Source organism: Bison bison, unplaced genomic scaffold, assembly GCF_000754665.1.
Source record: "Bison bison bison isolate TAMUID 2011002044 unplaced genomic scaffold, Bison_UMD1.0 scf7180017864508, whole genome shotgun sequence".
Lineage (NCBI taxonomy): Eukaryota > Metazoa > Chordata > Mammalia > Artiodactyla > Bovidae > Bison > Bison bison.
The window spans coordinates 16,300,580-16,326,212 of record NW_011495064.1 but is presented as its reverse complement, the minus strand read 5'-3'; the positions used below and the strand labels follow the sequence as shown (position 1 = coordinate 16,326,212).

Sequence of the window (25,633 nt, the reverse complement as noted above, 5' to 3'; positions counted from 1 at the left end):
CCCATCACGGTTCTACTTCTGTCTTTCCTGCCAGTCCTTCGTTGCACACAAAGGAATGGGTTCCAATATGGTCATACACTTTCTTGTACTGAATAAATGGTCTCAATCGCTTTACACCAATTATGGTCACACACCTCCTTGTACTGAATAAATGGTCTTAGTCTCCTTCCACCAAGACAACTTGTTACCTGAAACCCCTAGCTTCCAAACTCCTGATGGCTTTTTCTGTTCTCTTCACAGCCGACCTCTGGAATACACCACTCCAAAATGGCACCAGGTAACCGCATGTGGCTCTTACCTTGTTTATCCCACATGGTTTGTTTTTTCTTTAACAGCTACTTAATAAGACGTCCAAAGCACTTTTCCCTCTGAACATTTAAAAAGATGTTCTACAAAACAGGTATAAATCTATACTGAGTCACCTCATCTGACCCTAACCCTCTTTCTGTCTCTACAATACACACGCCCCCTCCCCACCAAGGTTTTCCCAAAATATCATTTCACTTATGCTGTATTCTCATCCTCACTTGTATCTAATCCCCTTAATAGAAATACTCCATGTGAAATAGTCTCAGACCATTTCTCCTCAAATTCCCTCCCCTTAGCAAGTGCTTACACATTTTCTTCCAACTAAAAGGCCACTTCCCCCACTTTCAACCTTCCCATCCATCCACAGCTAAAACCTGCCACCCAGTCAAAACCACTCTCCTTCCAACAGTCTCCATCAGGCTTTGTGTTCTTCTTGTGGATGCCATGTCTTCTCAAAAAGACTGCACTGTACACCGTTTTATCTCCAATAAATAGCATGTGCGTGCGAGTGTGCATGCTCAGTCATGTCCGACTCTGCAACCCCAAGGAGACTGCACCCCGCCAGGCTCCTCTGTCCATGGGATTTTCCCGGCAAGAAGACTGGAAAGGGTTGCCATTTCCTCCTCCAGGGATCTTCCCAAACCAGGGATTGAACCCACATCTCCTGTGTCTCCTGCATTCGTAGGCGGATTCTCTACCTCTGAGCCACCAGGGAAGCCCACACCATATATCATGGAACAGGACATAGACCAGGCTCACCCTGTAAGTTGGGTTAATCTTTATTAAACACAAAAATATAGTTTTTGTAATTGTAGAAATATCATCCAGAACACACATTATCTGGGGTACTTTTTTCATTAAGTTAAAAGGCATTTTCTTGGCCAATTATTAATTGTGTCGGGAAGAGAATCAAAGCCGCCTCTACGAGAGCTGAAAAGACTCCTGGCTCAGTCCCACTACTTGAATGTACACCTAATTTCATCTGACGCAGGACTTCCTGCCATAATGTTTTCAAGCTGAGACATGGAACGTTTGCTGTGCCATTGCTACAGTGAAATTTGCCAAGCACGCCCTCTAGGGCAGTGTTTCACAGCCATCTGGGGATTAGAGGGCTCTTTGAGGCTGAGGAAAGCAATGTAACAACCCCCATAAAAATACTCATATACAAAAGTGTATGACAGTGCTAAGGGAAGGGGGATCAGATGCCCCAAAGGCCTCGAATCCCAGTCAACGTAGAAAAAGAAGCCTGGGTGGTTTCCCCAGCATCAAAGGACCTGGAAGTCAGCCGACAGGGAGAGTTTTATCATTGTACAGACTCCTTCCCAGAAGTTTTTACGTAAGTCAGATAATAAATTGATATTTTTAAAGGAAAAACAACTGCCAGTATAGCTGTCAATATTGAGGCATAGATTAAGGCATCCTTACCCTTCCTAGAAGTATTTGATATCTGCTTAGATGACTTGAGGGTTACAAAACTAATTTGATGTCACTGCGCAGTGATACAGACCTCCCACTGGTCTTGCCTTATCCAGTTCCAGGCTGAAAAAACTGAGCATCTCACAGCCTCCCTGCATTTCTTCTTGTTGCTGTGCAACTGCTTTTATCATCAGAATAAACCATCCTTTGATATCTCTAACCCTCCTAGTTTCCACTGGCAACTGAGCAAATCCGTTTTCCTTTTTAGGCTGAACATCAAAGTCCCTCCTGTGCTTTCTGGCTTCCCTCTCTCCTCCTTTCCTCTGTCCTCCTGCCTCAAAACCACATTGAGCCACGTCAAATCTCATTACCACTCGTGTGCCACTCAGGATCAAAGTCCTTTTCAGTTTCCCTTGGCAATCACTCCTAGATCATCTTCTCTGAAGTACTTTATCAATGGTTTACATCAAAAGGCAATGAAAACCTTATTGACTAATGCTTGAGAAGGAAGTTCTCTTCAAGATCAGTCATATCAATAAGAAAGTCAACAGCCCAATTAAGAACATGGGTGAATGAGCCCAACATTTCAAAGAAGATACATGGATGGCAAGTAAGCATATGAAAAAATGCTCAACATTTTTAATCTTTGTTAAAATTCACATTAAAGCCACAATGAGAAACCACTATACGCCTATTTGAAAGGCATAAAGAAAAAACCAACACTACCAAGTACTGGTGAAGATGTGAATTTACTGGATCTCACACTGCTGTTAGGAAAGCAAAACAGCAGAGTCACTGGAAAGCAGTCTGTCAGCTTCCTGGAAAACTAAACATACACTTATCAAACGGCCTCATCCAGTTCACCTATCCCTGGAGGCTCAGACGGTAAAGAAGCTGCCTGAAATGCAGGAGACCTGGGTTCGATCCCTGGGTTGGGAAGATCCCCTGGAGAAGGAAATGGCAATTCACTCCAGTAGTCTTTCTGCCTTAAGAATCCCATGGACAGAAGAGTCTGGTTAGTTAACTCCACAGACAGAGGAGCCTAGTGAGCTAAAATCCATGGAGTCCCAAGGAGTTGGAGCAACTAACACTTTCACTTATTCAAATAGATGTGTCTGGTACAAATTTCCTTCCTTGTATTTATCACAGCGCTCTAGAATTATTTCTAGATACTTTCATTTGTGTGTGTGTGTGTGTGTGTGTGTGTGTGTGTGTAGTTGGCACTCCATATCTGAGGGTTCCACAACTATGGTTTCAGCCAACCATGGATGGATCAGTAGAGAGCGACTGTACTACACCACTTTACATAAGGGACTTGAACATCACAGATTTTGGTGTCCATTTTGGGGTATTTGGAACCAATACCCCAGAGATGGAGCTATTCCTGGATACATACATGCCTTATATTAAATGATGAGTCTTTTAAGGGTAACTATCCTGTCCTATATATCTTTTTATCCTTTGCTTATGTCTTAACACAAAGCTTGGCATCTGAGTGTTCACTGAGGGTTTGCTGAATAAATAGAAGCATGAATGATATTTATCATGTGCTCCATTCCAAACAAGGCACTGGGAATACAGACCATGGAAGAGATGTGGTCTCCGTCTTTAGAAACCCATCCCGCTAGAGAAACAGGCTTGACCAGAGAAAATGGTGAACACCACACTGTAGATGACTGACCACCAGCTGTGTTAAGTGACATGGTAATAAACAGCTCTCCAACGCTGGTTGTAGTCAGACAGGCTTGGGTTCAAGGTCTGATTCTGGCTTACAAGCTGTCACTTTGGCAGGTTACTTGATGCTTCTGTAACAAATTTCCATAATCTATAAAAAGACCAGGTTAACGATGGGGTTGTTGAAAGGCAGTCTGACAGTCAACTGGTAGGTATCAGTACAGTGCTACCATAGTAAAACTGTTGAAATTCTTCCACAGGAGATGGCAAATAGGTGCTGTCTTGAGCCTCCCAAGTGCTGTTCCCCACCAGGAACCTTCCTCAAAACTCCCTACAATTCACCACCAAAAGAATAACCTCCAGGACAGCAGGTGACCTTGGGGACCCTGTCTGCCCACACCACAGCTGGCTGTTCTAACTGCTTCATGCCCGCATTGTACAGCAATGATGTGAACATCACCTGTTAGGAGAACGTGCATGCAAAACACCAGATGAGTTGTAAACACTGTTCTCAATAAATGGTGCTAAGCTGCTGCTAAGTCACTTCAGTCGTGTCCGACTCTGTGCGACCCCATAGACGGCAGCCCACCAGGCTCCCGTCCCTGGGATTCTCCAGGCAAGAATGCTGGAGTGGGTTGCCATTTCCTTCTCCAATGCATGAAAGTGAAAAGTGAAAGTGAAGTCACTCAGTCGTGTCCGACTCTGTGCGACCCCCATGGACTGCAGCGCACCAAGCTCCTCCATCCATGGGATTTTCTAGGCAAGAGTACTGGAGTGGGTTGCCATTACTGTCAAAGTGCAAGGGAGGCTCTTAGGAATTGAATCATACCTGACAATTCAAGGGGCTTTGACAGAGAGATGAAGAGACCACAAAAGCAAAGCAGAAAAAGATTATGAGGGATGGGGGTGAGATGAGAAAGAGGTAAAAGTGAGCAGACTGTGCCAGGAGGAGAGGGAGATGTGGGCTGGAAAGCAATGAAAAATAAGGCTGAGCAAAGGTAGATGAGACCGTATTATGGGAAGACTCTGAAATGGGTTTAGGTTTGATGGAGTGGGAAATGGTACACTCTTCTTTCAACTGCTAAAGCCCTGCAGCAAAACCTCTCCCATCACCTTTATCACAATGACATACTATTCTCTGTATGCACACATGCCTGCCACTGAACTCGGAGCTCCCTAACTGCAAGGAGGGGACTCTGGTCCTCACCAGCTGGGAGAAGCTCTCTCTGGAGATGAAGTCCACTCAGTGCCCACTGCTCCAAGCGCCTGGGTGCACACCTCTCCTCAGATCCCCTGTCAATTCCCTCTGACAGGCTTCCTTCCCCTGCCTGCAGACCCTCACCAGCCACGGACTATTACCTCTCTTTAATAAGTACTCACGATCACAAATCCAAAGCTTATCAAGTAACCCTTGCTCATTGTCTTCCACATGAGGAGATGAAGCCTCATTGAGTGTTTGTCCTGCGTCAGCCACCACACCACCTGCAGCTGCATCTGGCTCTTGCCAGCCACTCCCAGTCTCCAAAACTGGCCCCATCAGATCTGATAGTGCCTTGATTCCTAGCCTACACGCCAAGATTCTACAACTACACTCCCTCCTCATCCTGTGTTCAGACCCAACGTAAGTCACACATAAAACCAAGCTTTCATGCATAAAATCTCATCTTTAAGCAACCACTATTGGCCTTCCCATCGACCCAGGATCTGCCTTTTCAAACCTGTTATAACCCCCACACTTGACAATAACATACTAAACTGATGGTTATCAAATTTCAACTAAGATTCCTGAAACAGAAATAATTTGGGACCAAAAAAAAAAAAAAAGTGGGGGAGGATTTAACTCACTTCCTCAATTTAATTGCCTATGATTATAATTATTATAGCCCCCCACAAGTGTAACATGCAATTTCTCAATGATTTACACAAGCCTGAGATTAGAAATGGTCAGCCAAAAATATACTGGATCTCAATTTTGGCTAGAAAAGATGTTTTACTTGGTGTCCTGGTATATTCAGCCATGCCCTTCAGGCTGCTAAGCTACAGGTGGTCATTGCAAGGGATGAGTAAAACAGCACTAAAGCTTGTGAATTTAGATTCAAGAAGTAGTGAATTTAGACCCAGGAAACAGCACATTCAAAACTAATATAGTATTATTTTCATTTATAGCTCTCAGTTCAGTTCAGTCGCTCAGTCGTGTCCGACTCTTTGCAACCCCATGAATCGCAGCACACCAGGCCTTCCTGTCCATCACCAACTCCCAGAGTTCACTCAGACTCACGTCCATCGAGCCGGTGATGCCATCCAGCCATTTCATCCTCTGTCGTGCCCTTCTCCTCCTGCCCCCAATCCCTCCCAGCATCAGAGTCTTTTCCAATGAGTCAACTCTTCGCATGAGGTGGCCAAAGTACTGGAGTTTCAGCCTTAGCATCATTCCTTCCAAAGAAATCCCAGGGCTGATCTCCTTCAGAACAGACTGGTTGGATCTCCTTGCAGTCCAAGGGACTCTCAAGAGTCTTCTCCATCACTACAGTTCAAAAGCATCAATTCTTCGGTGCTCAGCCTTCTTCACAGTCCAACTCTCACATCCATACATGACCACAGGAAAAACCATAGCCTTAACTAGACGGACCTTTGTTGGCAAAGTAATGTCTCTGCTTTTGAATATGCTATCTAGGTTGGTCATAACTTTCCTTCCAAGGAGTAAGCATCTTTTAATTTCATGGCTGCAATCACCATCTGCAGTGATTTTACTAATTCAGAAGTAGCAATGTATGTCTGGAGAAGGGAATGGCAGTAACATATATGTCCATGGGGCTTCTTCCACTCTCTCGTAAGGGCAGTTATGTTTTTTCTCCTGTCAGATGCCACTAGAATAGAAGCAACAACTATGTGCCTGCCCTTTTCCTACTCCAAAATTATGAGCTCTTTCCTCCTCCTCCCTGTTTAATAATAAACAGTACTTCAGTTTTCTCTTGTCAAACCCTGAAAGAGAGGAGTGGGATTATAACACACAAAGGCCAATTTAATCTTTGAATACACTCATCAGGACTCTAAAAGTACATGTCTGTGAGTGCTTAAAAATGCCCAAATGAAACTATCGAGCAAAAAGAAGCAACAGGAGACAAGGTTTAACTACTGGGCAGGAGACAAAAAGACAAAGGGCAGGAAATGGAGGCAGAGCCCAGCGCTCAGGTGTCCCTGTCAGGGTGCCAAGGGGCTGACACGGGGAAAGCGGCCCCAGAGGAGCCTGCAGGTCCCTCAGGCTCATCAGCTGCTTGGCTGGATGAGGCTCCCCACCCACACACAAAAGAGGGGGTTTTCCATAAGACTCCTCATGCCATAAACGACAAGAATGTACGAATCTCTCCAAAGACCTAGAGTATAATTATTCAACTGAGATGAGCTGCTTGCAGCACAGGGACCTTCAGGTTTATCCTCCAAACATTAGGTTTCTGATTTCTCAGAACAAAAGCTCTTTAAAATAAATTAACTCAGATCACTACTTCCGGCAGAATAGAGGGTTAGATGTCTACAGAAAATCTGCCAGTATCGGACAAGTAAAACTGCTGCACAAAATACCCAACTACCGGTGAGCTGGCAGCGGACTAAGGGAAATTCTGAGAAGCCAGACACACCTGAGAGCGTGAATCCAGGGAAATGAGTTGGCACCACAAGAGGCATTTGCCCTGAAGGGATATCTGCCATTTCTGGATGCCTAGATTGCAGGTTGTAACATGCTGCGCGGGCACAGGGACAGACCCAGGAGCCAGACGAGGTAAGAGGTCCCACGTCACACCAAACAGAAAGACTTTCAGTAGGTGACCCCAGAAAACCACCCGACAGACAGACTACGCAGATATGTGCCTGTGTCAGCTTGGGCTCTGGGTAAACATGAAGTTACAGTAACAAAAATAATCTGGGGTGAGTATTTCTAATTATAAATCCGCCTTTAGGCAGTTTCAGCAGCCAAATTTAAAAATACCTGAAAAAAGGAAGAAAGAAAAAAACCTGAGTGACCAGAACAATGGCAACTCAAATTTAAAGGTGGGCCGGGATTGTAGGTACCCCCAGAAACTGGTTAAAAGCAAATACAAAGGTCTCTGTAGGAACGTATCTTCAAAACTGGATCTGAAGGAATTCTAGAAGCAAAATTCTGGTGAACGTTTACTCAGTCTGAAAGCACACGATGTATGAGGCCATCGGCCACAATCAGAACAAAAATCAGACTGCAGTCTCAGTCCAGTAACAACTGCATATTGTTATACTCTGTAGCTTACGATTCTAGTCTATTGAACGCGTGTAAATAATGATGACACTGAAATTACAATTGATAAAAGACTTAAAGACTAGGGAGAAGTGAAAGAAATCAAAACAAAACTTTTAGATATACAAATATGTAACATTTGAAAAGGGTAACCCCAAAAATGACAGCATGTATGGTAGAACTCAATAGAGAATTAGTAAACTAGAAGAGACGACCCCCGTGTGCAGCGCAGAGAGACAAGGAGCATATGAAGGAGAAATTCAGAGAACGTTTAACAGTTGTCTAACCACACTTACATAAAATGAGCACTGGAAAGAGGCAACAGTCCAAGAAAAAAAATGACTAAGAAGCTTCCAAAAGGCAAGAACATGAGTCCTCCCATTCCAATAAATCCCAAGCAAGATAAATTTTTAAAATCCAAAAAGAAAAGAGAGATTACCTATAAAGGAACAGGAACCAGGCCAAGGACCAGCTGATTTATCAACAATTAACAAGGGAAGTCAGAAGACTATGGGACAAAGTCTTTCAAATGCTTGCCAAAACATTAGTTGTCAAACTACAACTGCACATCCAGGAAAAAAAAAAAAAAATCCAATGAAATCAAGACCCTCACCACCAGATTTTCTGGAAGTGGCACTTTAAGAAAAAATTATCTCAAAGAGACTGTCTAAAATATAAGTAGTAATGGTGAACAACAAAAAGAAAAAAGGGTCAATACGTGGGAAGATCTAAATAAGCATTAATTATACGAAGCAATTACACAACATTTAATTTATAGAATTAAAGTTTTTTCCATTGAAATGTTGAAAAATAACAGCCCAGACCTCTGGAGGGAGTGATCCAAATGTAAGCATCCTACAGCCTTCTGCTATTTTGGTTGGAGGTAAAAATACTGAATACCTTTTGCCTTTGTTAATTTAAATACACATTGTTTATTTGGGGTAAACATCTAGGCTAATCACTAAAAACAGCAAAGAAGTATATCATCGAAAGCATTTGTGATGAGGGAGGAAAGAACAGCAGAAAAGAAACTAAATCTAAAAAGTAGAACAAAAAGAAAAAAAATCAAGTACAAATAATACAAAATGTCAATTAAAAATTAGATCATCCTACATGGAAAATACCTAGATAATTTTATAAGTGAGTCCTACCAAACATCCAATCTTATATAAAATTTTCTCAAGAAAGGAGAGAAGGAACACCCCACATCTCATTCTATTATGCTAACATCACCTTATACCAAAATCATAACAAAACAGTGTGAGAAAGCACCAGTCTCAGTCACGAATATGGATGCAAACTCAAAGATTAAAAAAGACATCATGGCCAAGTGATGTTTATTATATGAATGCAAGTTTGTTCCAACATTAGCAAATCTTTTAATATAACTCCCCACATTAAAGATAAAAGGAAACCATATGATCAAATCATATGATCCAATTCAATATATGTAGAAGATACTTTTGGCATTCAAGCAATACAGGAGATCTCCTTTAACTTGATAAAGTGAAAGTGAAGTTGCTCAGTTGTGTCTGACTCTTTGCGACCCTTTGGACTGTAGCCTACCAGGCTCCTCCGTCCATGGGATTTTCCAGGCAAGAGTACTGGAGAGGGTTGCCATTTCCTTCTCCAGGGGATCTTCCCGACCCAGGAATCGAAGCCGGGTCTCCTGCACTGTAGGCAGACGCTTTACCATCTGAGCCACCAGGGAAGTCAACTTGATAAAGGCTAATTACAAAACACCTACAGTAAATGTGGTGCTCAGCTATTAAAGACAAAACTCTTCCAAAGTAAGGAACCAAACTCACTAATATTAATCCGTCTCACAATGAACTGGGGACCCCAGGCAATGCAGAAAGGCACAAAACTTACAGATATGAAGGTTAGAAGAATAATGTCTCCCCACAATAAAATTTTCCATAGAAAACCCAAAAGAATTAGACAACATACTAGAATTAATGAGTTGAGAAGTTTCAGTGTACAAAAACCAGGCAATCTCATTTTTTTATGAAAGCATGTTTGAAAATGAAATTTTAGGGACAATTCTACTACTAAAGCAACCAGAAATATAAGGCCAATAGGTCTCACAAAAGATCCACAAGAACTTCATGAAGACAGTTATAAAAATGTGTTAAGACATGAAAGACCTAAATAGAGGGACATACTTATGGACAAGAAGAGTCAGTATCAAAAAGATGCATATTCATCTCAAAATTATATACTGATTCAATGCAATAATCAAAATTCCAGGCTGATTTTTTTTAAAGGGGTGACAAGCTGATTCTATAATTATATGGAACTGGAGTTGAACAAAGACAGGAATCGCCTACCAAGATCTACTGTATTAATACAATTACAGTTCTTAAGGTACTGACTCCAGGATAGAAACCATCATTAACAGGATAGAAAATCCAGAAACAGACTTACATATATTTAGAAACCTGCATGTGACAAATACTGTATCACAGTTCAAGGGTAGGGGCGGAAGTGGAGTTTGTCAATAAACAGCACTAAGCCACAAAGTTACCAATATGGAGAATATATAAAATCACACCATACTCAAAAAAATCAATTCCAGGTACACTAAACAAATGTGAATGGAAGAGCTTTTAGAAAAGAAAATAATCTGAGGGCAATGAGATAGGGGAGGATTTCTTAAACAAGATAACAATTTATAAAAGAAGACATTGATCAATTTACTCCATGTGAGTGGTTTTAAACTCTTGTGATGAGCTTATCTGTAAAAAGAAAAAAGTCATTTCATATAACAGAGTATGTGAAAAAATTTTCTAAAACAAAAATCTTTGTGAAACAAAACTTACTGTTAAATACAAGTGGAATACTTGGATGTTTTTTAATTTCATTCAATAAAAACTTAATATTTGACAGAAGACTCATACAAAAGTGCTCTTAACTGTTGGAAGCAACCCAAATGCCCATCAACCAGAAGAATGGATATAAAAACTGAGGTATATTCACATAATGGAATTATATAAGAAGGAAAAATAAATGAATCCCAACTACGAAGCATCAGGGTAATCAGGGGCTCTCAAAGTGCTGTCCCGAGGCCAACAGCATCAGCGTCACCTGCAAGGTTGTTAACCTGGCAAACTCTCCTCCCTAGATCTGCTGACTTACTCACCCTGCAAGGGTCCAGCAAGCCATGGTTTTAAAAGGCCTCCCGGTCAATCTGATATTCTCAAGTTTGAGAGCCACTGCTACAAAGGGCAGAAAAGCTACTCTCAGAAGAAAACAAACAACACACTTATTTTAAAAGTGAAAAAAAATCGCTACTGAAGTAACAGTGTTCAGAAGTACCAAAATACAAGGTAAAGCTATAAAGAGAAGCAGAGACTGATTCATACAAATTATTTTGTTGGAGGGAGAGGGTAAGGGGATGAGAAGGGCCACATGGAGTGCCTCTAAGATAAGGCAGTGTTTTACCCAGTTAGACAGTGGGTATGAGCATTTTGCTTTTTCATTATCCTTTATACACTCTGCTAAGGAACTATATTTTGTAAATATGATTAGTAACATGTAAAAATGCAGAGCTGGAGTAGGAAAAAGGTTAAGAACAATTATATACATACAATATAGCCCATATGAATTCAATTCTCACAAAAGGTCTAGAAAACGATTTAAGTACCTAGCAGGTGTTGAATATTTATAGACTATTAAATATTTATAGTGATTCATATGCTTCTTCATTCTATTCTCCCCAATTTTTCCATAATGCAAAAAATGATCCAAGAAGAAATATTTTTATAGAAAGTATAAACAAACAGTCTATAATTTGGTGTCCACTTCACCATCACTCCCATCTTGAAGCTTAATCTTTTTTCCAGACTTAAAATTCAAATCTTAACTAAACACACAGTATAGCCTAAAGGAAGATACGGGTTTTCAATTCTGGTTTCAAAATGTATTTTTCTCCAACTTTCCAAAAACACTTCCATGGAACTCTGTTCAGTTCTGTTTAATTACTTTTCACACCTAGGTATCAAGGTACCTAGCCAGTAAGAAGTGATTTTTTAAAGTGAAAGCAAAAAAAAAAAAACAAACCAAAAGGTTATCTATGTAAAATTTAGTATTAAGTAAAACAAAAAACTGTACAAACAAAATGTGTAAATCATACACGGACTGCCCTAAGAAACTCATTTGTTTCTAATTCATTTTCTCCACTAGCAATGTGTTATTAAAAATCACGAGAGAATAAAACATCACTCATATAAATTAATTCTTATCCATCTGCACCATGGGACTCAAAAGGCTGTCTTTAACATCCAAAGAAAGGCAATTATGCACGATGAGCGAAGGAGGTGGTTCAAGGTCACACTGCCAAGAAATGACATATTCCAGTGGATTCAAACCACCCTCTTCAAATTTTGGCATCCTTTGGTGTAAAAATAAAACCCAAATCCATTGAAAAGCAAAGCTTGCCACCTGCTGCCCAATGGCAAAATCATAAAAGTTCAACTTACATTCATATGTTTTGACTTGAACTCTTTTATGAATCGATTGGTATGGATATTTGCATTTTCTGTATTCATTAACTCATCCCAGTTTTTTTTTTTTTTTTAAAGAATGTCAGCCCCAGTTTTTAACCAAATGCTATTTCAAACCCTCTACAAAAATCAGCTATAGCCGGTGCACCTAAAACAAAAGAAAAAAAAAAAACAAACTTCCAAACTATCATACATGTTGTGTATATAATAAGTCGACCAAACTGCACTTGTGTTTATTATAATATCCAGACCAGGGAAGAATTCCTTTGAAAACGTGCCAGCATTGTCCCAGGCTTCCATGGCCTGTCATCATTCTAGAGAATATGGAATACTAAATCCATTTTCTGATCCACACAGACTTTAAAAACCAAACATTAACAGTTTAACTGCAGTGTATATACATTTATATGATAAAGTTTTAGGTAGCAACCCCATTAGCCAAAAAGAAAAACCTCACCTCCAAGATTTCACCCGTGCTTTGTCAGTGCTCAACATTTAAATTTTTAAGTGTCTTCATTATATTAATGTCAACAAGCATTTCACAGGTTAAAATACTCCCAATATTTTTTCATTTGAATTTATTCTAAGAAAATCTGAGAAGTAAAACCATTTAGCCTTTTTCCCCCCTTAAACAAAGACAACAAACCTACCAATTTTGCCTCATCCTTCAAACTCCATAGATTTGTCTATCCAGGCCTCTCATCCCATAAAGACAAAAAAAAAAAAAAAGAAAAGACAGATACAAAGCACTCTTAGGAAGAAAGTGAACCTTTGAATTTAGAGGGTAAACACCGTCTGAGAGAAAAAGAGATGTCCTGAAAATTCATCACAAGTCAGACCAAGAAAGAGTGCAAGGACTCCTCCGTATACGCGCCTTGCGCCCAGAAAGCCAGGCAGGTGCGGGGGCTCCTGGGAACTCTACAAGAAGCAGTCTCATCACACCACATGGATAACTCCTGAGGCCCCTCTGAAATATAACTTTAAAGGCTTCTGCCTGTGGAACTTGTCCATATGCAAAATAATTAGTTTTTTAGTTATCTGGAAACTGCTTTAAAGCAGTCAATAAAAAATAATTCATTTTCAAGATAGATGGCACCATAATGTTACACAATTTTCCAGTGTGCATTTTTTCCCTAAACACTAGAGGCAGTGTCTCCATACAAAAGGAAGCCGGTCCGGCTGAAGCCAGTTAACATTCAGATTCTGCTCTTCCTGGGAAATCTCCCATACATAAAATGCCCCCCTTCTTTTCTGCGGCTGGCTTACCCTTCAAAAACTCTACAGAAGCTATGAACTCACGCACTGTCATTGCTCAAAGCTTCTAATCAGGCAAAAATCTCCTTTCTCATTCTCATTTAATTGCCCACACCTGCAGTGGTTTGAGATTGAAAGGCTAGTTAGGGGTTAGTTAGATCTTCCCTCAGTACTGGCTACAAATAAGAAGGGTGCCTGGCATGATGTTACAGCAAGCTAATCAGCTAATTCACCAATTTCAGGCCTTTTAACACCAGAACTGGACTTTGATGGAACAGGTCAAATATTTGATTTAATATCAGTAGAGGGAATTGCATTATAGATGTTTTGTCCTATAAAAATATAACTACTAAAAACAAATAAAAATTTAACTTCTCATTCTAGAAATACTAGAAAGAGAGGAGAAAAACATAACAGATATAGAGTATTCACTGAAATTAAAGAATTGTTTAGCCACTAGCATGGTACCTGGCACATAGTAAATACTCAATAAATATTTGTGATTCAAAGTCACAAATCCTTCCCTTTGGTTTCTTGCTAAAGAATTCCTAATGGGTTGATCAAATCTTTACTTTGTAAAAGATGATCCTAAGTTGATTTGAACCCTAATGATGATATACGTAAGTTTTTTTGAAAGAAGCAGTGGGTTTGGAAGGTATTTCTGATTCTGTGAAAGAAAACACTACTTTCAAGTAGCATGTTGCTGGACTGATTACTTTACAAAGCAAATCATAAAACCTTTCCTAGCAACCCTAGGCCTCAACAGCTAAACAACATATACAAGTGAAGTCAAACAAAACTGCATTACTTATTATTTAAGACTGTAGAATAAGAAATAACACAATTGTTTCTGACTTTAGTTTTTTATAGTTGTTGTTTAGTCTCTAAGTCATGTCCAACTCTTTGGGACACCATGGACTATATAGCTCCACAGGTTCCTGTCCATGGGATTTCCCAGGCAAAAATATTAGAGTGTGTTGCCATTTCCTTCTCTGGGGGATCTTCCCGACCCAGGGATCAAACCCACGTCTTTTATGTCTCCTGCACTGGCAGGCAGGTTCTTTACCACTAGCACCATCTGGGAAGCCCTTCTTTACTACATCTGTTTAAATAATAACTAATGATAATACAATCCAACTAGAAACTAGATAATGTGATCCAACAAGAAAGATATTTAAAGCCTATCATCATGTAGGTTGTTATATAGACATTTGTGTGTGCACACGTGTGTGTGCATATACTTGCATATGTATCAGACTCCTTTCCAGCTCATCATAAAGACATCATGGAAGATGTGGAATTTCAATCCTAGCACAAGAGGCATATAGCTGAATTGATCATTCCTAGCATAGCATGAAAACCACAGAGAAGATGCACAGAGATTTATGCTGGAAGAGGCAGAGATCACATGAATGGCAAAAACTGTTGAGCCAACAAAGGTAAAGGAAAGGAACTGGAGTCTGATGAACACTTGAAAAAGTAAAAAGGGACCTCAATTTCTGTACAGAGAGTGACGCAATGTCACCAAATACGTACTGAAATGTCAGCATGATCAACATAGAAGGAAATAAAATCTGGTTCTGATTACAGATGAATGAATTTGAATACAGGGATAGAGTAGAGTAAGAAGGAACTTTTCAAAGACAGCCCCACATTTTCCCATTCCTCACGTGGATACAACTGTATATCATTTGATTTAACACATCTAGAGAGAGAGAAAGAGAGAAACATACATGTAATTCCTTAGCGTGGATCCAAAGGAACTATTTTCTTGACTTCTGGTCTGTATCCCTTCTGTTTTAAAGAAAATCAAGTTGGCTCTCAAGAAGTTACTATAAGGAGTAGGTAGACTCAGCTTCTTCAGGCACTGTTTTCTACCATCTGCCCATCAACCACATCTCCCCTCCCACAGTCACAGCACCGCACCTGATCTGACGCCCCACAGGTAGGTCTTATATTTCTCTAGTGACTAATATCTCTTATTTCTCAACACAAAAAGATCCTCTCCCCAGTTTTCAGGGCATTCTATAATCTGGATCTGCCCATCCCATCCTATTTCCTGGGCTTCCCGGATAGCTCAGTTGGTCAAGAATCTGCCTGCTATTCTTCAGTCACCTGATGAGATTAATCTTCTACCTCTCCTTGGGAAACAGGAGACTTATTCCCACCATATCTTCCATCTTGTTATTTTCCTTTACTTAAAAGCCAGCTTCTCCTTTATTATTCTAAGTCCCTCAGATTCTAGTATGCTTTCCTTTACTTCAGTCCTCATTGATAGCCCACCTCCTCATGCTTCATTTGAATTTATACTTTACTAGTCAACTGGGTATTGGAGAAGGAAATGGCAACCCACTCCAGTGTTCTTGCCTGGAGAATCCCAGGGACAGGGGAGCCTGGTGGGCCACCGTCTCTGGGGTCGCACAGAGTCAGACATGACTGAAGCGACTTAGCAGCAGCAGCAGCAGTCAACTAGGTAACTATTTAACTATATTATTAACATTTGTTCAGCATTTTAGCCTGATCCCTCCAACTGGAGTGCCTAGAACAGTACCTAGTACATGGTCTGCTGCTGCTGCTGCTAAGTCACTTCAGTCGTGTCCGGCTCTGTGCGACCCCATAGAAGGCAGCCCACCAGGCTCCCCCGTCCCTGGGATTCTCCACGCAAGAACACTGGAGTGGGTTGCCATTGCCTTCTCCAATGCATGAAAGTGAAAAGTGAAAGTGAAGTCGCTCAGTCCTGTCTGACTCTTATCGGCCCCATGGACTGCAGCCTACCAGGCTCCTCCGTCCATGGGATTTTCCAGGCAACAGTACTGGAGTGGGGTGCCATTGCCTTCTCTAAGCACATGGTCAGCACCCAATAAATCTTTGTCTACAGACTGAATGAATCAACTATAGTTAATTAAAGTTCTGGATTGTGGAGGTGAGAATAAAGCTTCTAACTTCATTAAGGAAGATGAGCCTGGCTTAAGGCAACCAGTTCAAAATGCTCGAGAACTATTTAGGCTTGGAAAGTTATAGATGGTTCACGAGAACCAAAAGATGTCTGTCTCTGTCGATCGACAAGCCTCTCGTCGGACATTAGAATTCTGAAATACATTACCCAATGAGTCACAGACTATATTCTTGTCCTCATGTGCAAGTGGGAATTTTCAAAAATCCAATGTAAGAAACTTATTCCAAATTGGGGCATAAAAAGATTCAATAAATACTAATAACATTCTTTGCATTCTTTCCGCCCCTCTTTGAGAGTTCTTGAAATGTTTAACAAAGGGATTGTTAATATGAAAAGAGCTCTTATAAATTAAAAAATATATAATTATAGGAACATGCAGTATAAATTACATGTAATTTAAATGTGGCAAAGGATGTAAATAGATTATTCACATAAAAATACAGAGGGCTAATAAATGTGGGAAATGTTCTAGCTCAGTTTAAAAAAACTAAGAAGAAAAATTGAAATTATTCTGTGAGCATGTGATAATTTACTTCATAGGAATATTCAAAACCACTAAGAGTTTACAGACTATAATTTACTTATCAGTCTTATTTGACAATGACCACACTTACTCTGTTCAAAGCATTAAGGATCTGAAACATATACATATCACAAATATACATATCACTTCCACATAAAAATCACATTAAGACAAAAGAATATGGCAGCAAGAAATTAATCAAGGAGATTGCAAAGTGCTTCAACCTGACATAAAATATTTCTAATATACGCACATTAAAATTTACAATCATTTAGATTCCCAGCTCGCCTTTCAAGACATTAAGCCAATTAAGTTGTGAAATGCTTGCCTCATCCATGGAAATTAGTTTCTTAGACTTTTTTTTTATTCCTTCAAAAAGCTTACTTAAACCAGGAGATAAAGGGGAACCACAGGAATGGAAGAGAAACATAAAGAGAGAGGAAAAAAGTTCCACAAAAGACCAAGAAGGAAAATGGTCATTTGTGCCCAGGGAATGAGAAATGGGAAAGAGAGAATGCCTTCTTTCAAATTTCTTTTCTCTGAGTAAAGTGCATCCTAATCTCCTCAAAATGCCCATGTCATCTTCCTGTTTGAGTTAAGAACATCCTTCCTAGAAATATAATTAGGAAGGATTAGCTGGTGCATAAAGAGGCTTTGAACAAATTAAGAAAGAATGATGTCTCACGTTAGATTCTGTCCATCAAATCTCCAAATACCAGCACTTGGCAAGATACCAACATCAGGCAAAAAGAAAAAGAGGCAATGCTTTAAAGCAATAACAGTGATACCTGTGTCAAGAAAGCCCTAACATGAGAATTTTTTTTAAAATAACCTCTGTACCTGTAACAGGCTAGCTAATTTTTTAAAGTTTAGAAACAGCTTCTACATTGGTAACTTACTGTATTGAACTATCACATTTTCTTCCTGAGACAATACACTTTGATTAAATGAATCTTGATTGTTTTGAAAATAACTTTTTGTCCAATAAGAGTAGTTTGCTTGAGATTTCATGCAACAGCTAAAATTTTCCACTCTTCCATCCTTTCTATTTATATTCAGGCTTCAAAATTACTGTGCATATTGTTTTTTATTATTTTGGTAAAAAAGAGTCATGAGCTTCCCAAGTGGCTGCTAGTGGTCAAGAACCCACCTGCCAAGGCAGGAGATGTTAGAGACACAGGTTTGATCCCTGGGTCAGGAAGATCCCCTGGAGCAGCAAATGGCAACCTACTCCAGTATTCCTGCCTGGAGAATCCCACGGACAGAGGAGCCTCGAGGGCTACAGTCCACAGGGTCACAAAGAGTTGGACACAACTGAAGTGACTTAGAACACACACACGAGTCAGACCATGGCGTATAAACGAGGGCAGGTTCAAGTCACAGGTCACTGCCACCTTCCTGTGTGACTCTGGGTAAGGTTCTTGCCCCCTTAAGCAGTAAGTCTGTGCAGGTTGAAAAATGTGGATGATGAAAAAAAATCTGTACCTAATACACTCTTGTTTTATTTTCTGTTATGCTCAAATAACTTTCAAAAGGGACAGGTTGAATTATTCATCCCAAGGTTGAATAATCCTATTCAAAGATACCGATAAAATATTTCTCCTGTGTTTTACTAAGAGCTAACTCCATGAATAACATCACTCTGGAACCATATGAACCCTGAAAAAAAAAAAAAAATAGAAGTCTGCCTAAATGTCCTTGTTTGCTTTCTATGAGAGTTGAGCCAATCTTGAGTCAGGTTCAAATCAATTTATATTTAATTAAGTGCTCATGAGTACTTCGAGCTCATAAACTGGATTGATTTATAGTGTCAGTTTCAGTAATCTCCCCAAGAGACTGGCTGCCTGGGCCCTGCTGTCACTTTGTTGTTTGTTAACATGCCTTACGTCTATTACAGGCACTCTATGAAGTGTAAGGAGCAAGAAGACTTGGCATTGCAATGTCAAAAAGATAACATCCAGATAACTAAGTGGAATCTGATCAATGCTAGTTCCTATAACATGCAGAGATGTTAGGATGGGGTCCCATCATCACCTAGGGGTAGCCCAGAAGACCGGGACGCCAGGACTGAACTGCTGTCCTGGAATGATTCAGTAAGTGGGATGATTCAGTGAACTTCTGCCTACTCTGATCAGTGACATATTGAACTTATCTCTTCTAATTATTTTGAGGAAACTGAGGCAGCTTAGAAGATGGGTTAATGTCTGCATTAGTGTGTAATCAGACTCTTCGATTCAGAGCAGTTGTAATACCACCTACATTTATTTGTTTGCCAAGTAAGCACTGTGCCTGGGTAGAGTAAATCACACAAACAGAAATGAATGCTATGAAGGGAGGAGATGGTGCTAGGAAAGCATCTTTCAGGGAGGAAGGGAGGTATCAGGGAATTCTTTCCCTGGGAAAACAGATCAGTAGAACGAGCAGGTGTTAACAAGAAAGAGGAACACGTATGTGCACACATGGCTGCAGACAGAGAAAACGTGTCAGGAAGAAGCTGGGCACAATCTGGGAGTTGCCTGTAACACAGCCACAGGTCGGGAAAGGTGAGACCATGGAGTCCCATCCCCTAGGTGTGTTGTGTGTTCGGTCACTTAGTCATGGCCGATTCTTTTGAGACCACATGGACTGTAGCCCACCAGGCTCCTCTATCCATGGGGTTTTTAAGGAAAGAAAAATGGAGTAGGTTGCCATTTCCTCCTCCACGGGATCTTCCCAAACCAGGGACTGAACCCTGCATCTCCTGTATTGGCAGGTATTGGAAGGCAGATTCTTTACCACCGAGCCACCTGGGAAGCCCCATCCACTAAAGAACTAATCTTTACCCACAGAGCACTGAGAAGCCAGTGAGACTCTTATGCAGAGCAAGACGAGACAAGACTCATGTTTTGAAAAGATCCCTGTATTCTGAACTAGACTTCATACTTCGGAAAGACCCCAGCACCTGGCATATGGGGGACAGTCAGAGCCTTTCCACCCACCTGTGGAAAAGCCCCCGACTCTGATGGGTACAAGAACATTCTCCAATCCATGATTTAATTTCACCCAGTCCTTCTGGTTCCTCCTGCTATCTCCAATAAACACAACTTGTCCAAAAACTGCAGTCCTAAAAAATGAGGGACATTTTTTCTGGAATAGCAAATCCAGGGTTTTCTTTTCTCCATGGAGTTTGAGTAGACTTTCTTTCTACTTAAAACTTCTTTTCTGTGGACCCTAGGATCAGGTCTTTCTGCTAGGTCATCTCTAGTATGATTACAGATAAATAGGTAAAAAATATACTCAACTTTGAAAACCTCAGTGAAAATATACTAACCTGAGGCATATTTACCACACAAGTTATTTAACTCAGATTTTTATTTCCAACTCACGCACATGTTGTATAATGTGAGGTGTACTTGTCACCTCCCTCACAGAGGACTCACGTCTTATAGGTTCTTCAGCCTGATCTCAGGCAACTCCAGGGCAGAGAACTGTTACAGAAATTTAGTCTTTATAATTTAGTCTACACTCTTCTCAAACACAAACAAACACTTAAGCCAAGAAAAACAAGGAAAGAAGATTTAGAGCAACCCCAGAGGCACTTTGGAAGGATTCACGGGTAGTATCTATGGAATGCCAAATATATCCAAATGTAAAGAGGAATCTTTAATCTGCACAACCCACAATCAGGCCCTGAGCATCATTCTCATGCTTGGCATCCACCACGAAGGCCAGGCCTGAAGCTCATGGGTCCCACATGTGAGCCAAACTGTGTTTTGTTCCAACTTCTTATCAGTGGATGCGTGTGTGTTTCAATCCCAGTTCCATTGTCCATTCGCAGCAAGTGCTCTGACAAGTAATTAATTCAGCTTTCAGTGCACAAATTTATTTCAATGCAGAAGAATAATCACACGGGAAACACTTTTTCGGGCTCAAGGGCCCCAGTCTAATTGTTGAAGGGAGAGGTATTCCCAGCCCTCTCCCCCCACCTCCCCCCGTCTGCCCACTCCTTCCTCCCTGCCCCGCCCCCCCGCCAAGAAAGTGGCAATCAGAGCCCACAGGCCACTTTGTCTAGTGGGTGGGGCCATTATATGTCAACAGTGGTGCTAACTTTTCAACCCGTCCTTCCAGGAGGCTAAGAGCATGAGGAGCCAGCCCCTCCTGGTCCCTGCCATCTCTAGGCTCTTGATCTCTTGATTTCCATCTCCCTTTCATCTACCACAAATGCCTGAGTGTGCTGGGCCCAAGATTTCCGAGAACACTGGGGGGGCCACATTCAGGCCTTCAATCTATGTGGAGTGTTTCCATCGAACATTATACGAGTCCTGAGGGCTGTCTCTGCTCTTCACTAATGAATACTGTGATGATTAACTACCATCCCTCTGATGATGGCTCACTCGAGAGTAGCAGAGAAGATTGCCAGAACAAGACCAGGTCCCTGGTAAAAGTCTGTGGCAGCCAGAATAACAGCCCCCTGTAGATGTCCACATCCCAATTCCCAGAACCTCTATGTTAGGTTACATGGTTGGAGAAGGCAATGGCACCCCACTCTAGTACTCTTGCCTGGAAACTCCCATGGACGGAGGAGCCTGGTAGGCTGCAGTCCATGGGGTCACTAGAAGTCGGACACGACTGAGCGACTTTACTTTCACCTTTCACTTTCATGCATTGGAGAAGGAAATGGCAACCCACTCTAGCATTCTTGCCTGGAGAATCCCAAGGACGGAGGAGTCTGGTAGGCTGCTGCGTACAGGGTCGCACAGAGTTGGACACTACTGAAGCAACTTAGCAGCAGCAGCAGCAGGTTACATGGCAAAAGGGAACTAAAGTTGCAGATGAAATTAAGGTGGCTAATCAGCTGACCCTGTGATGGAGAAACTGTCCTGGACTATTCTGATGAGCCCAATGCCATTACAATTGTCCTTAAATGTAGAAGAGGGAGGTAGAAGGAAGAACCAGGGAGTGGCAGTGAGATGGCAGCCCAAAATTATCAGCTTTGATGATGGAGAAGGGACCATGAGACACAGAATGCAGGCAAGCTCTAAAAGCTGGAAAAGGCAAGGAAACAGATTCTCCACTAGAGCCTTTGGAAGGAAGGCAGCCCTGCCAGCAAGGTGATTTTAGTCCAGTGAGACCCATTCCAGATTTCTGACCTCAGAATTATGAGAACAGATTTGCACCACCTGAAGTCCCTAAACTTGTGGTCATTTGTTACAGCGGTGATGGTGATAGTCACTGAATCCAGCTCTTGCAATCCCATGGACTGTAGCCTGCCAGGCTCCTCTGTCCGTGGGATTTCCCAGGCAAGAATACCAGACTGGGTTGCCATTTCCTTCTAGGAAACTAATAAGAATGCCATCAAAGGAAGAGGCAGAATAAAGAGGCCAACTTCACAGACTGCCTGAATTTGAATACTGACTCTGCACTTACTAGCTGAGTGCATTTAGGCCAATTATTTCATCCTTCTGCATCTGAATTGCCCCATCATATGAAGCGGGGATAATAATGATAATGTCTATCTCACATTCTTTTCAGAGGGTTAAATGAGATAATGCTCAAAAAATAATTTTAAAAGCCACCTAGCACAGAATGCTGCTGCTGCTGCTGCTGCTAAGTCGCTTCAGTCGTCTCCGACTCTGTGCGACCCCACAAACGGCAGCCCACCAGGCTCCCCCGTCCCTGGGATTCTCCAGGCAAGAACACTGGAGTGGGTTGCCATTTCCTTCTCCAACGCATGAAAGTGAAAAGTGAAAGTGAAGTCACTCAGGTTGTCTACTTAAAAGTTACACAGTCGTGTCCGACTCCCAGCGACCCCCTGGACTGCAGCCCACCAGGCTGCTCCATCCATGGGATTTTCCAGGCAAGAGTGCTGGAGTGGGGTGCCATTGCCTTCTCCGTAGCACAGAATAGACAAACAATAAATATTAGCTCTTATTATTATACTGCACCAAAAACCATCCTGATTTCCAGCAATTAAATTGGAGAGCAAACTATCCCAGCACTTGCCCTTTTCAATTGCAAAATTTGAGTTTCCACAAAATTTCTTATATACCTTTAACCAGAACATAAACCCAGGCATTCACTGGTTCTATCTCAAAACCATTCTTGGCCAAGGCTTCCTCATGGGACCCCACAGTGTGCAGACAGCGTGTGGAACAAAGTGACTACCCTGATTCTCCCCCTGCCTCTCCACCCCCACTCCACAGTCTACTCTTCCTGCCAAGCCCTGCTCAGGAGGAAAACATTCTTTGCTTCCAGTTCCTCAAACTCTCTCTCACCCCTTCCCTTTCCTCATGTGACTATTTTTCTCAAAAAACCAAACACCACTGACCAACAGAAACGAACATGATCAAACTTCACACAATGGATCATGACCTCCTTCTCCCTGACGTTGCTACATCGAGTTGGGCTTGTTTTTCTGATGACTTAGTTCACAAAGGTCTTTTTTTGGAATTTGCATATGTCCACAGCATTCTTCATAAGAGCTAAAAACTGGAGAAGTTCCAAACATCCATCAAGTGCAGAACAAATAATAAGTAGCAGTATATTTATATGATGGAATCATCTTTGGAATATAAGTGTGAACTACACCCACACACGATTACGTAGAGGAATCTCATACATCACAGTGAGTGAAAAGATACACACTGAGATTCAATTATTGGTGTGGTTGTTGTTCAGTCAGTCGTGTCTGACTCTTTGTGACCCCATGGACCGCAGCATGCCAGGCTTCCCTGTCCTTCACCATCTACCAGAGCTTGCTCAAACTCAAGTCCATTGAGTCGGTAACACCATCCAACCATCTCATCCTCTGTCATCCCCTTCTCCTCCTGCCTTCAATCTTTCCCAGCATCAGAGTCTTTTCTAATAAGTCAGCTCTTCACCTCAGGTGGTCAAAGTATTGGAGTTTCAGCTTCAACATCAGTCCTTCCAATGAACACCCAGGACTGATCTCCTTTAGGATGGACTGGTTGGATCTCCTTGCAGTCCAAGGGACTCTCAAGAGTCTTCTCCAACACCACAGTTTAAAAGCATCAATTCTTTGGCGCTCAGCTTTCTTAATAGTCCAACTCTCACATCCATACATGACTACGGGAAAAACCATAGCTTTGACTAGACAGACTTTTGTTGGCAAATCAATGTCTCTGCTTTTTAATATGCTGTCTAGGTTGGTCATAGCTTTTCTGCCAAGGAGCAAGCGTCTGTTAATTTCATGACTGCAGTCACCATCTACAAAGATTTTGAAGTCCATGAAAATAAAGTCTGTCACTGTTTCCATTGTTTCCCCTATTTGCCATGAAGTGATGCGACTGGATGCCATGATCTTAGTTTTTTGAATGTTGAGTTTTAAATCATCTTTTTCACTCTCCTCTTCCACCTTCATCAAGAGGCTCTTTAGTTCCTCTTAGCTTTCTGCCATAAGAGTGGTGTCATCTGCATATCTGAGGTTATTGACATTTCTCCCAGAAATCTTGATTCCAGCTTGTGCTTCATTCAGTCCAGCATTTTGCATGATGTATTCTGCATATAAGTTAAATAAGCAGGGTGACAATATACAGCCTTGACGTACTCCTTTTCCAGTTTGGAACCAGTCTGTTGTTCCACGTCCAGTTCTAACTGTTGCTTCCTGACCTGCATACATTCATTTACATAGAGTTAAAACAGAACCAATCTCTGGTGTGAGAAGTCAAGATAATGGCTCCTTTTAGGGAGAAGGAAGAGGGCAGATCTGGAAAAAGAGGGTATTTATGGTGCTGGCAACATTCTACTCTGATGTGGATGGTACTTCCATTAAGTATGGGATAATCAGCAAGCATGTGCACTTTTGATCTGGTACTCTTCTGTATATAACTTTAATTTAACTTCTACTTTTTCAAAAAGTTAAACACACACACACACACACACACACACACACACACACACACACAGGACTTCCCTGGTGATTCAGTGGTTAAGACTTCACCTTCCAGTGAGGGGGTATGGGTTCAGTCTCTGCTTGGGGAGCTAAGATCCCACATGCTTTGTGGCCAAAAAACAAAATATAAAAACAGAAGGAATATTGTAACAAATTCAATAAAGACTTTAAAAAATGGCCCACATCCAAAAAAATGTTTAAAAAATAAAAACTAAAAAAATTAGAAGCACACACATAAAATGATGAAAGTCCCTGGCTCACAGTCTTAGTTCCCATCGCATCCCTAAAGTGTCATGAATGCCTAAAATCACCAGACTAAGTCCCTCTTCTTCAACTTTCTAGCATTTCATCTTTTTTTCAACATCATAAAATAAAGCTCAAAACCTTCATCTTGTAGACTTCATGGGCAAACATAACAAAGAAGGCAGAGTATCCAAGAGAATAAGATCACTCCTGCAATATCAGTATTTAGGCACCCATCCTAGGACAGGGACTTAGACATTATTATTTTTTTTTTCTGCAAGAAAAACTCAACAAAAATGTATTAAATGTTTATTATAGCCTTTCTATGTACCTATATAGATACACAGATGACTGTACAAAGGGGAGGGTCAGCAGAGTTGAGGGGAAAGCAGTAAGCAAGGGCCCCCCCCAAAGTCTTCCAGATCATTTGAGGAAACTACCTATTCTAGTACTGACCATCTCCTTGGCTTCTTTAATAAATTCAGACCAGGTTCCAATCTCAGCTACTAAGTGCTACAAAAAGCTTGGAACTTCTCCCTAAAGTTTCACCTATTAGTGTAGCTTTATAATGAGTTTTCTGTTTTCTTTTAGGGGTAGT

General features: G+C 41.2%; 1 protein-coding gene across 1 annotated transcript in view; it reads right to left on the bottom strand.

The window, feature by feature from the left end:
- The window catches only part of LTBP1 (latent transforming growth factor beta binding protein 1), a 379,548-nt gene extending 371,473 nt beyond the window's left edge, over positions 1-8,075 (bottom strand). Inside the window, exon 1 of the mRNA XM_010829829.1 lies at positions 7,960-8,075. Within this exon, the coding sequence (XP_010828131.1) occupies positions 7,960-8,045 (86 nt within the window). The 5' untranslated portion in view covers positions 8,046-8,075. The remainder of the gene's footprint in view (positions 1-7,959) is intronic.
- Positions 8,076-25,633: the final 17,558 nt, after the last annotated feature.